The sequence below is a fragment of the Zerene cesonia genome, chromosome 12, assembly GCF_012273895.1.
Source record: "Zerene cesonia ecotype Mississippi chromosome 12, Zerene_cesonia_1.1, whole genome shotgun sequence".
Taxonomy (NCBI): domain Eukaryota; kingdom Metazoa; phylum Arthropoda; class Insecta; order Lepidoptera; family Pieridae; genus Zerene; species Zerene cesonia.
The window spans coordinates 4,808,167-4,821,781 of NC_052113.1; the positions used below are offsets into that span (position 1 = coordinate 4,808,167).

General features: G+C 31.0%; 1 protein-coding gene across 2 annotated transcripts in view; it reads right to left on the reverse strand.

Annotated features, from left to right (window-relative positions):
• Window positions 1–4,357: 4,357 nt before the first annotated feature.
• Window positions 4,358–13,615, reverse strand: part of LOC119830787 — a 32,403-nt gene continuing 23,145 nt past the window's right edge. Inside the window, exons 3-8 of one of the 2 annotated variants that reach the window (XM_038353927.1) lie at window positions 9,894–9,968; window positions 8,616–8,732; window positions 6,773–6,896; window positions 6,413–6,500; window positions 5,956–6,054; window positions 4,358–5,191 (exon numbers count right to left, since the gene is read on the reverse strand). In XM_038353927.1, coding sequence (XP_038209855.1) covers window positions 4,877–5,191; window positions 5,956–6,054; window positions 6,413–6,500; window positions 6,773–6,896; window positions 8,616–8,732; window positions 9,894–9,968 — 818 coding nt within the window. In that variant the 3' untranslated portion in view covers window positions 4,358–4,876. The remainder of the gene's footprint in view (window positions 5,192–5,955; window positions 6,055–6,412; window positions 6,501–6,772; window positions 6,897–8,615; window positions 8,733–9,893; window positions 9,969–13,615) is intronic. The other variant, XM_038353928.1, reaches the window with a different exon arrangement.

A 13,615-nucleotide genomic window follows, 5' to 3' on the forward strand; every position in this document is an offset into this window, starting at 1 on the left:
TTTGCTACTGCATATTTGAGATTCTACCCTTAAAAATTGGTAATAAGGTGCGCATAAAAATATTACATATTTTTGCAGCCATGTGTCTATTGTTATCCTTTAATTAATTATCGGAGGAACAAGAATGTGCATATTTGGTTATTTCCCATCGCAATGTGACTCCATCACCATCTTTCCGTCCATGTTTGCCCATGCTTTGTGGTACCTCTTTATATTATGTCATTCAGTAAAGTTACAGCTTTCTAATGGTGAAAGAATTTTTGAATTCGGTCCATTGGGTTTATGTGAAAACGTTACAAACATAAAATACAAAAATTTCCTTTTTATAACAAAATACGTTTTATATACTTACAAATTTACTATTACTATACAAATAAGTGTATAAATGTCTAAATTTCTACCCGTATAGCGTAAAATACTGAAATAGAGAAACATCTACATGAGAATTTAATATGAATTCAATAATACACTATTGAATTGCATGGATGATCTTTGAATATTATTTGATCCGTGTGGGGAATTTAATATTGAGCGGAATGATTTAATTATTAGCAGATACCCCGTACCCAGTACTATTTTTAAGTAATTTCGATAATATCCGCTAAGATCCACATAACAATTAGATGAAAAGAAACAAAATATAACGATCTAGTTTTAATTCATGGTGACTCCCATAGTGCGTAATACCTCAATAATATTAAATTTACTTATTTATGTAATAATGTAAAGGTTGTAATGCCATCTTTAAGTTCTCTAATGAGTCAAGTCTATCCAATTACAACTTTTAAAGGCCGGGGTTCTGCAACCCGCATTCAAGTCATTAAATAAATCTTTGTTGAAACCGAGACACTTTCTATGCGAAAATTATTATATAAATTTTTTGCAGATTTTGAACCGGAGTTGGGCCGGTTCGCCCGAGGGTGTATCCTCCCCTCAAAGAAGATCTGTGTTTCGTTCTTTGAGTGGAGACTAAGGATTTAAATTAAGTCCAGGTTGAACTATCATTATGTAGTATCTAACGAAACTCAGTATTTATGATCAGCCTATATTACCATACCTTTATATAATTGGAATTAATCGTCAGTGACGTGTTAAGTTAATGACCTTTATTATCTTTTAGCTTTTCGTCTGCGTTTTCGTTTGCGCATTCAAGAAATTCCTATGGCTATAAGATTTTTTACCGCGGTAAAAAGTGGTCTGTCTCTCTAATATATAACCATATCCAGATACTAAAATCATACCATATATCATATCTTCGTCATTGCGACGTGTCATTGCGAAGTGGAAAAAAAAACAAACAAACACACTACCGCATGTAAGATGTGATTTGAAAAACACTATATAACCCCTCTCATCTATAACCCTCCTAATATGTTGATATTTGATAACGGTTTATTTTATTTTGCCAGACTTAGTCCTTCTGACGTCCATATGTTTAATTCATATTTTAATATAAATATATTTAGATTGGCGTGACGGTTACTAGAGTTCGAGCAACTTCGAAGCATTAATCATTTACATCTGCAAACAATATTATATTATAAGTAGACAGATAAATGAAATAACCATTTGAGCTTGAAATTTTATTGATATTCTGTAAAGTCGAGGTACAGTTTGTATTGCAAATGAACATATAACCAAATTATATAACGCTAATTATATACAAACACATTACAGCTTACAAAACGTTACAATTTCCGTAAATCACACAATATTTGTTCAATATTTGTAATACATAAAGCATTAAAATAAACAGTACTTAATGTATTGCGAAGTAAAATATAAAACGGACAAACACCAATGCTAACGAAGGCCTACGTGTAATTATTTAAAAGGTTTGTAATAAATGAACTTTGACGTCGTTTTATTGAATAAGGGAGGCAATATTGCGTGTCGTTCGCCAAACATTGTTAAGGCAACATCTGGGAGAGAATGTTTTTAAAATTTTCCGAGGTTGGGTTGATAAAATGCTTTCAAAAGGCTATTGGAATATTGAAATAGATTTTTACTGTACGTTAGGATTAAGAACTATAAATAACTAATACAATATTTAAATATTATGAGATCTTTCTTGCTTTCCTAAATTAAATGAAGATCAATTCATAGATAGTAAGATTATATGTATTTTAGGTGAAAGAAAATTTAATACTAATCATTTATAAAGGTTTCAATAATTTTAAAGATTAAAAATAATAATTTGTATATATAATTGCTATTCATTAGTCTCACTAAACCTCGAATGGTTTTGGTTAAGACGCATTCATAATAGTCCAGGAAATGATTAAAAGATAATAAAATAAGGAAAAATGTATCAAAAAATGTTCTATGGCGTTGCGAAGTTTGGTCTGCTAGTTTAATATAAATAAGTCACAACTAGACCTATTCAGCATTTAAATCTCTAATCTAATATTATGAAATTTACATTTATATACGATATATGTTTAGATATTGTATATAGTAAATATTATAGAGGCACGATTGATTTGTTAGTTCGAGTTCATCTAAAACATTAGAATTAGATCAAAATGATTGTTTTGCTCACAGGAAAAGCATAGAAAAAATATATTTTATTTTCATTGTTGATAGATATACTACTTACATATAGATAATTTTAAAGTGAGTCAATTACAAGAACTGATTTGTTTTTATCTTAAACTCTTCATTAGTCGAGACATTAGTTTTTTTTTCTTAAATAAATGTGGAAACAAAAAGATGTATTATAATACACATAAAATATAACCTTAACCTATACGTGAATTTGATAATTACAAATTGCTAACTTTGGCAATTTATTTATACACTATTACAATATTATACTACAAGAGCAAGAGAATGAATAGTTAGGACCAGCTACAATCTAAATACTAAAAGACGCTTACTGTTTTCTGCTTGTGAAAATATGAAAAAGTAATTTATCATCAAAGTGCATTGAAAGGAAATTTCGAAATTGACAAACAACGAAAATGTAAATTTATTCTACACATGAGCTAATATGTAAAAGTTACAGGATTTCATACTCGTGTGTTTTTTATAGTTAAAATAATAGAGCAAAGCTTAAATTAATTAAAGTGGTATTTACTATTAGACTATTTCAAAATAATTTTATCACGTGAAAAATAAAAATTGAAACTGAGGAACCTAGTAGGAAAGTTTTTATATGCGTTTTCTTAAAAAAAAAAACAGTTTGTTTAAAACTTAATCATACAGAAAACAGTATGCATATAAGTCTAGGTTTCTAAAGATAACAGGAATACGTTAAGGACGAATTAGACAGGGCTAAATAATTAAAACGAGTTATAAATCCTTGTGAATAACTTGATGGCAATATATAGGTTAAATCATTATATTTATTATTGACATACATAAATAATGGCAGATATGTAATTTGCTTTAAGTGCGAATATCGGATGTATAAGGTGTGATTGTTGTAATTTCTTTGATATAGCAATTTCAAGAAATTATTTTAGAGGGACAGAATACATAAAAATTAATGCGTGTGTTTGTATGAGTTGAACATACAATTAAAAAAATAAAACAAACATTATTTGTAGTATTTTTTTTAAGTTCAGTATGGCAATGCAGAAATAAATCGGTTTGTCCCTATCATCCGACAGTATACAACATAAAAAAAACTCACTTATATGAAAACCTATTTGCATAATAATAAAAAAAATGCTTAATTGGTTTTTAATACAAATAAAACCATTTTTAAAATATATCAATGAGCCGAACTTACACTGAGCGTGCTGGCGATTTGAGAATATATGATATCTTATCATAAATGATCTGACCTGTATGATTCAGAGTTAAGGAACCGCTGATTTATATTTCACATTCATCTTATTTCATGACTTATAAGAGCCTTTTCAGAGGTTATGCTACCATAATTGCTATTAAAAGCTTGAGTGGAATTATTAATAAAACGTTTTCTCGTTTATTACTAGTAGATCTAACATAAAGATTACGAATAATATCTACTGATTGCTATACCATATAAACTGAAAGTACTGCTTAAAATATTTGAAAGAGACCGTAAATGTTCAAAGTTCACAAAAGTGTAAAAGTTTCATTTTAATTTTGAAAGAATAGGAATCAACTTTTCGAAATATGATTGACTAGCTGCACCCCGCGGTTTCACCCGCGTAAGTCCGTATCCCGTAGGAATATCGGGATAAAAAGTTATAAGTAGCCTATATGCTTCCAGTTGTCCAGCTGTCTACGTAACAAATTTCGTTACTTCGGTTCAGTAGTTTTTGCGTGAAAGAGCAAGAAACACACACACACATCCTTACAAACCCTCGCATTTATAATATTAAGTAGGATTATTTATCCAATGGTTATTAAATTAATTGGCTATGTTATTATTTTTTAAAGTTATAAATGCGGTCTATAAAAATTATAATAGTATGAGCACACGGTGAGTTCATTCACGATGAAATAATATTTTTAATAATAAATATTATTTAATACTATACGTTTAAAGGACAAGGATATAGAATATATGTGAAGATAAAGATTTTAGGACGAAGACATCTACTAGAAAATTGAAAGATTAGCTTAAAGACTAACTTAGTTTAAATATATAAATGATTAAATCTATTTAGCCCACATTTGTCACATTCCTACATATATAAAAATAAAGCTTCAAAATATTCACAGTAGTTTTACATTTGAGTTAACCGAATATTATACAATAACCTTATCAGTGATCACTGTTTTGTTACGTTCTTACTCACTCTTACTCACTTGAAAGAGTTAAAGAGTGAAAGAGACAAAACAGTGATAAATCCAATCACGCATTCAAAATATTTTCAAGACAGACACGTTATAAGAAAGGAAAAAAAAAACATTGGTCCATCACAATAAACACCTAGCTCTAGACGTTAGTAATGGTTAATCTCCTAGGACTCCTAGGTCTGTTTATATTAGATACAGAACCCCTAACATGAACTTGTACGGAGGGTACGTCGACTGATGAATGTAGACTTGCCGCTCTGGACGTCCGGGGTGAAGGAGCGCAGACCCTTAGGTCCACTGTGTGAAGGCTGGCTGCCCTGGATGACCTAGACGTAGTGGGAACGTGGTCTGATGGTGTAGTGAGGGCTGGGAGGTCGGCAGCTGAACGAGATCGACGCGGAGGACTCTCTGGTATTAATGCCATTCCACCCATGCTACCAACGAATACAGAGTTCTGGAAAGAGGTTAGTAGTTACAAAATGAAGATGGTTACAGATATCTCTTTTTATAAAATGAAAACAACACATAATAATAATATATCAAGCCATCACCAAGTAAGGATTATAGAATTTTAAATCTTAAAAGAAGACTTTAATTGAAATTTGAATGGATTCTTCTTCCCTTTTGAACTTTTAGTTTTTAATAGCAAACATATAATTATATATAGAACCAAAAGAAGTTAACAATGTACACCTATAGAAAATAAAACTAATTCATTATAAATATTTCCATTACACGAATATCTATTGTGGAGATTATATTCGACTTTGAATTGAAAGGTAAAAGTCGATTTCTGCTTTCAATTCAAAGTCGAATAAGACATAATTATATCTATCTACCATTATGTCCTGAAAGGAGTCAAATATCGTACACGAGACTTCACTCAACACAAATACTAAGCCCTTTCTTAGAATACAATGGACATCATGTGATTCAACGCTGTCATATGTTTAAAGAGCTTTTATTGATTTGCTTTGTCCGTTTCTCTGTTATTTCGTCAAAAACTATGTGAAGAGATTTTTTAGCTTCATTAACTGAATTATAAGTTTATTTTCTGTGATGATCATAAAATTTAGAGCTAGTCTGGAGAGCATATTAATCAATCTCTTAGGAAAATCATTAGATGATGTATAGACTTCTTATGTATCCACCGAAGATAGAAGCTAGTTCCTCTCGACTCCGAGATTTTAGCAATTGATTTTACAAATAAGGACTTACTTGGCGAGGCCGATGTGAAAGATAGCCACACGGTTGGTAAGCAGAGAAAGTTCCCCCACAGTCGTATGACACGCACCCCCTTGACAGCGACGCTCGATGCTATAAAATACACAAAATATTAGTAATATACACACGGAAGTAAAACACAAGGACATAAATTTGTATTCTAGTAGTTATGGCCCATAAATTGACATAAATGTAGCAAGTTTCGACAAATTTACCCCTGCAGGGTTTGATTTTACAAATTTTCACTCACTATCTTAGTCCACGAAGCTCAAAGGCAACCCGTCTATTTGAATAAATCAGTTCTATGCTGTATTCAATGGTTGACTGCTGGAGATCATGGACCAAAGGAAATTTTAAATTCCATGAATATACAAGATGAAAATAATGTTAACACTAAATTTGTTTTAGGATAAGAAATACAATTCGTAACATATACTTTGAGTTTTCTTACAAGGGGTGGCACGGAGACAGTATTCTCAGCTAGCACGCAACTTTGACGATGCTGTTGTTGGAATTTTGGTTGATATGGTTCTAACATTCTGCAAGAAAAGTTATTTAATATCAATACGTTGAATTCAAGAACTTTTGGAATTTTTCTAAAACGTAACGACGTCTTTTACTAGCTGAAGGGCACTGTGAGAGAACAGTAAAATAATTTAAGCGGCTATTCAACAACATTGAGTTATTGTATTTTAATTCGCATTACAGCTCTTGAAAAATGAAAAAGTACTATTTTGCAACATTTGAAATGATTTTCTACTAATTTGTGGCTTAAATAAGGATAAAAAGCATAAATAAGGCATCTACGTACAGCTTATAGACGCACCTGATCTTGCCCCAACGGTTGAAAAATAGAGCGATGGCTGCTACCCATAGGAGTAGCACGAATGCTACTATCAGTGCTTCTTCTGCACGCACTACTATTGCACTTCCATCTGTTGAAATCAAGATTCTATATTGAGCCGAGAGTTGAGTTAAGAGTTCCTGTAGTGTTAAATAAATAATGTTAAATAATAATTTTGCCAAGCTTCAAAAATTGTAAATAGCCCGTATGAATGTTTATTTATTTTCCTCATTTCATATCAACCAAAATGTATACGTGATCGTATCAGATCCTAGCAGAATACGTGACTCGTACCGCTAAAGGTTGATTAAAAATATGTTCCGTAAATATTATAAAATCTATCCTGTCTTACTAATATTATAAATGCGAAAGTTTGTAAGGATGTGTGTGTATTTGTTACTCTTTCACGCAAAAACTACTGAACCGATTGCAATGAAATTTGGTACGTAGACAGCTGGACAACTGAAATAACATATAGGCAATATTTTTATCCTGATATTCATACGGGATACGGACTTACGCGGGTAAAACCGTTATATAAAATGATGACCCTAGAAGATTACTTGAATGACCATTTGCGTTTCTGTTAGAAATATGGGAGATTGATTTTAGCATTTAGGCCAAATACATCTCAAATGAATAAAAACATGTTCAATTTAACTATTGGAGATATTGTTTTTAATGTTACATGTAAGCGTTGTATTCTGGAAAGAGTAAACTGTAGGGCTACCTATTACAATTGTTTTGGTAGAAGCGTTTGTTCAGGCCATTGATAAAGAAAATTTATAAGACGATTCAAAACACTCCCAAAAGAAAAATTCAATTACGGAAACGACAGAGGGTTGGTATTATTTTTTAATAATACTAGTAGTAATTATAAAAAAATCTCATTAATTCATTATGTAGAATTTATTAAATCTTTATTTTAGTAATACACACTTATCACTAACACCTATTTTACACACAAAACTAGTTAAATATTTCTATGCAATAGATAAAAAGTTCTTGCAATCTATTAAATAATTTAATAACTGCAATTGGATGTTTTCAGAACGGCCTTCGAGATGTAATCCATTAATTTGAGATAATTTCCAGTAGGTATCTAAAATGAATCATCGGATTTGAGAGATCAGCAATTTCTCTCAAGTGTACCGTTATGCGGATCTGCTCGCTGATAAATATATATTAACTTTGAAGTTGGAATTAATGTTGATTTCTGCTCCGTGTCTATTTTGCCTTCTTCAGCTGTATGAAATGCTTTACCATCCCTTTATTTTATACCGTAGTGGTACCCGGGTAAATGGTAATATTTATCCGGGTAAATGGTAACCTTCAACCGGGTAAATTGTTCCAGATCATAATCTACATCCGTACCAAATTTCATATGAACACATCCGATCAGCTGTTTTTGTGAGTAACATACATCCATATATTTCTAAAAACTTCGTTTATTTACAGGAAGTAGGATGCTTCATTTTAGTAATGAGATATATTTATAATCAATCTTTATATAATTTGTATACTACATTGATCGTGCATTTTCGAATAAGGTATCTTTATGAAAAAACACTGCAAAAAATGTGGATAAATGTAATTTGCTTGAACTAAGAAGATGCTCAACAGCATAAGGACTGAGAAAAATTAAGTCAGAAGCCAGAAGAGTTAGTTAGAGTAGAGTTAGAAGTTTAAATTAAATTACATAAAGGAAAATGAATAAGAAAATTGTATTTAGGTGTCCTTCAATTAATCTGTCACAGACAAGACTATGACCTAACGCAGTTCTTCGCTGAATATCTAAATAGCTATTCACCTAATTCCGTAATTGACAAATTCCCACGGTTCTGCACTGGATAGGCTGGCGTGACGGGCGTAGGATGTAGACGAAGGATGACCTCCGCCGGGGGACCCCCTGTAGCCCCACTCCATTCTGTGTATAGAACAGTTTAGTGTTCCATTGAACTTGGAAAAGGATAATTAAAATTTAACCTGACATTGAAGTAGTTGAAATTTTAATTAATTCGTTATTTCTATTTTGGATTTCATTAGAATATAAATGAAAATAATTATGTCAAATTTACCACGTGGTTGAAACTGCGGGATACACCTAATTAGGTTATATATTTAACATAACAAAACATAAAGTTAGATTCTTGCTCAAGGCATTTTAATATAAATTCTTAAATCTATATTTTATAAACTTATACCTGTTAAATAGATAATCACGATTCACCTTGTAGGTAACAATAAATTTACATCTGTAACTACTCTTTAAATTACTCTTTAAAATGTGCCCATTAGGTTGACATTTAAATCCAATGATTTATTGTACTATCCATTTACATAAATAGGAATACGGACTATTATTAAAATGTCTTTACCCTTATGTCTGGTACAATGAACAGTAATTTGTCATTGTTGTATAGATAAGATAATTTCATTATCAAATCGCATTGAAAATTAGTACTTGAAAGTTAAAATATATTAGACGGATATTTATTGTAAGTATTGGTTTGTTACAATTTAAGTCGAGCTTTATTATTTATCGATAGGAAGTAGGTCTTTTTACAGCTAGAAGTCGGAAGGTTAATCATAATTTTTTAATTAAAATTTGCTAGCGATGACGTCAAAACTTCAGAAACACTAATCGCTTACTTCCGCTATTGGCTAGACTCAGATATTTAGTCAAGCTCATTAAAACAAGTTATATGCAAATTGATTGATGAAGAGAGTCTCCAGATTAGTAAAAACAGGCAATAAAATATTATCTAGATTAGGTTTCATGGGAGTCGAGCGCGCTTCCAGTCGCGCCACGCTACCACACCCCTCCACAGAGATGGGCGTGGAGTAGCTTGAGAATGCTATGTTTCGTACTGAGAGCAGGAATATCTATTTCCTTACGCTTCCTAGTCCTTTCCTTTCATCACCATATCTTTCCTTTTTGTCAATCCATTTGTAGAAAGCCTAGGGACTATGCAAAATGTCAATGGGCGATGGTAGCGGTTACCATCAGGACTACCTATCGACCTTCCAGCTCGATTATGACATAAAAAAGTTAGCGATTATAAGATGGTGAAAACTGAGACCTTACCAGCGGATATTCTTGACGGTGAAGATGATGTACGACGCGTTATAGCTTCTGTGGATTTCGCATCAGTCGATGTATCTAAAAAAAAATGTTATAATTAAGAAAATTTTAATGAGTAAAGCCCTTAAAAATAACTAAAAAAGTATGTAAATATTGCAAATGTATTAAATTTCTATTCATAAGCCAATAAAATTTAATATAGATGCACCAAGTATTTTATTGTAAAAAGCATGAATATTGCATAGCATGCTTGACAGAAAACTTGTTCTAGAGAAATCTATCTTTGTTTACGGCGGATTATACGTATAGACATGTTTGTGAAAACAACAAATAGGAAAATGTTTATTTAACGGCATATTGACTGTCATAAAAATGACGCATAAACTACAAAATATTTATTTTATGAAAACGTCGCAGCACGGATTTTCAGCGAGTTCTTAAGTTAAAGAAAAAGTGGTAAAAATATATAGTCTCGAATCAATGAAGACAAACGCGTCGCTCAATAGTTATGAATTTCAAACAAATGAGTCTTTCAGTTGATATGTGTAGCTAGGTATGCAAAATCGGAAATATATAAATATTAATATTATATAAACATTCTCGCTCACTAAGAGAAATATTAACTGAATACTGTTATCGTCTTCTGCTGCACTACCTTAATATAATGATCAAACAAACAACCTCTCCCACTACATAACTACCTGTATGGTATATTGAATTACGCAATGTTATTAGTTGGTTCCCTACATACCTAATTGTATGTAAACCATTCCCTTGAGCAATGCTACACGTTCGCAATATCAAATTGTGAAGAGTAATTAACTTTGTCAGTTTTTCGTTTCAATTCAATTTAGATTTTCAATTCAATTTAGGAACGAAATATGTCGAATTCGAGAGCAAGAAGAGGAATAAAAACGTCTAAATATAACAAATTGTCCTTAAAAACTATTGAAAATAAAAATTATGATGAACATTGACGTAAGTTATCGAATTTGAATTTGGAAACTAAAATGATGTCATTTTATTTCATAAGGTATTTTGATAAGTAAAGCGAAAGCTTTGTGGAATCAGGCCTTTTTCGATTAAATATTTTATATATTTAAGGTTTACTGAAATACTTTACGTTGAACTACAGGAACCATTACCCCCTAGCTTAGGTATACTATAACTACAAATGCAACACGAATATTTATTCATATTACTTTGTGTCCGAAAGAAAATATGATGTAAAAGCAAAAGTAGTAATACTTTTTAAGATGAAATGTGAAACTTTTATTCCATTATAAGTTTAAAAGTATAATGCGTAGAAGCTTTGTCAAAAGTTTTTCAGTGGATCAAATTACACTTGCTTTTTTACATTACATAAATATTTAACTTTACTTAATATCAAATATACTCAGATTTAGGTATATTACGAAATTAGTAGTAAACTTTGATGTAATTTGTTGTTTTGTTGAAAAAATAGTATTACTCTGATTTCCAGTGATTTGTAGAGTATTATTATTATTCCATGTGTATTTTAAGAACATGGAAAATATAAGTTGCAGAACGTATTTTATGTGCCTTCCGATAACTGAGCAGGTATCTAGTGGACAATGTTTATATTATAGCTTTTATTATGAATACTTTTAGTCTTCTAAACAAAACCTTAAAAAAACATAATAATAAGGGTTCGAAATAGTGAAAATATTGTAAAACAAATTATTTATATTTTTTGTTCAACATTTTTAATATTGTATCTACATTTCACATTGTCATTCAATTGTTGGGAAGAAGCCGACAGAGTTCCGCCCTTATAAGGTAACATTTAACTTAAGCCAACTAAAACTTTGCACTTCAACTCCTTTGTTAAGTTCTGTAAGCGGTATTAGGGCAATTTATCGATTTTATCTCTAGTGGTAGCTTTGACTGAGCCGATGGGTCAAGGTTCATTCTATATATACATAGCATTCGATGGTAATAACATTGAAAGATTCACAAATGCTGATAGCGCTTATGAAATTTAGATTTAATCATGTAATCATTGGATTTTCGTGTCTCAAAACAATATATTTATAAGGTCCGACGCAACAAAATTGTCGTTATATAGTGCTTGGTATATATATGTAGAATTAAATTATTAATTAAAATCCATGTATTTTTATGGGTTTTAATTGTAAGTTGTCCAGATTGAGATTGTTATTAGCTATCTATATATTCGGTTAAAATAGAAACTTGAGGTGTCAATGGTAATTGGCACTAACTTACATCACTTTTCGCTTATCACCCATCACTGGCACTGGCACTGGCACTGGCTCTCACTACGTTATCTTTTTCTATATTTATTATAAACGATTGACCTTAAACAAGTCTATTACAGTTTGTTCAACATTGTTGCCCTATTCTCAAATTAAAATTATCATTATAAAGATTTACGAGTACGTTTGAAGTTATGCGTACTCAAAAAGTTAGAAGTACAATAACAGGCATTGCATGTCTTATTTCAAGGTTTATTAGAAATCAATGCGAATGTATTATGGAAGCTTGGTAATAAAATCGTTCCTTGAAATCGTTTTGTTTATACTTATCCTCCTTTTTGCATGTTGTTTTTGTCGTAATTTAATATTTGAATGTTTCTTTTATTCCAAACTTTATTATAGTTTCATCATATTGTCAACAAACAAGATCAGGTACAATTTTAACATAAATTAATTTCCAACAAAGGTAAACTTTTTCATCAACGTTATAAAATGAAATAATGTATTGAAAAATCCAATAACTTTTAACTGTATTTCAGCGAGTTAGTGTACAAAAATTAAGCTTCCCGTGAGTGCGATAATTTTACTGTTAAATTAATAATCTGATGAATATATTATTGCCGACATAACATTCAATACTAAGCAGACCACGTTTTAACTGCTGAAATTATGTTTTCATTTGAAAACGTAATTGCTTAATTGCCGGGATCCTAATTTTTGTTATAGGGCGTATAATTATCAAGGAAAACAGACGCTATTCGGATAGAATAACATCCCTTTATTGCTCCCAATGAAAATTTGTGTTAAATAAAATTGCTTTTGAAATGAACACAACGTTTAGAATAAAATAATAACGAAAAGGTAATAATGATGAACTACACTTGCAGCTGTCGCACATTTTGGTTCGGAAAGGAAATTGTGCCAAGTCTTGCTGTTTAGATTATTTTGTTTTTCTGCAATATAAGAAATAAAATCTTACATAAAAATGTTATATGTTGGTTTAGTCTTTTGTTTGTGATAGATTTTATTATAGAGTTTGATATCTATGCATTGAGTCTGCGTCGATACGAATTGTTGAATTGCAATTGTTATAGTTAATTGTCACCTAAAATAATTTTGAGGACATCCTTAAATAATGAAAAGGAGCAAGGTTTTTATATGTCCGCCAATCCTATTTCACCTATACTATAGTCGGACTAGGACATTATTCACAAACGACTACCCGAACGGAATTTTTACAATTCAATTGGGACATATATTTCTCACGGGATAAATATCCGGGTTGTAAATTGTACTTTAAGGAATTTGCAAACGGGTAAAAAACTCTGGGGTTGTTTAAAGGTCATGTTAATACAATGTTTATTGATGATCGGGCATATCATATACAATGTATATCTCTTTTATGAGAGCTGCAAGATTAACCGGATGGCGTTCTTAGATAGTTATTCAAAATATCACAATATATTTATATATGTTACGTACGTGATA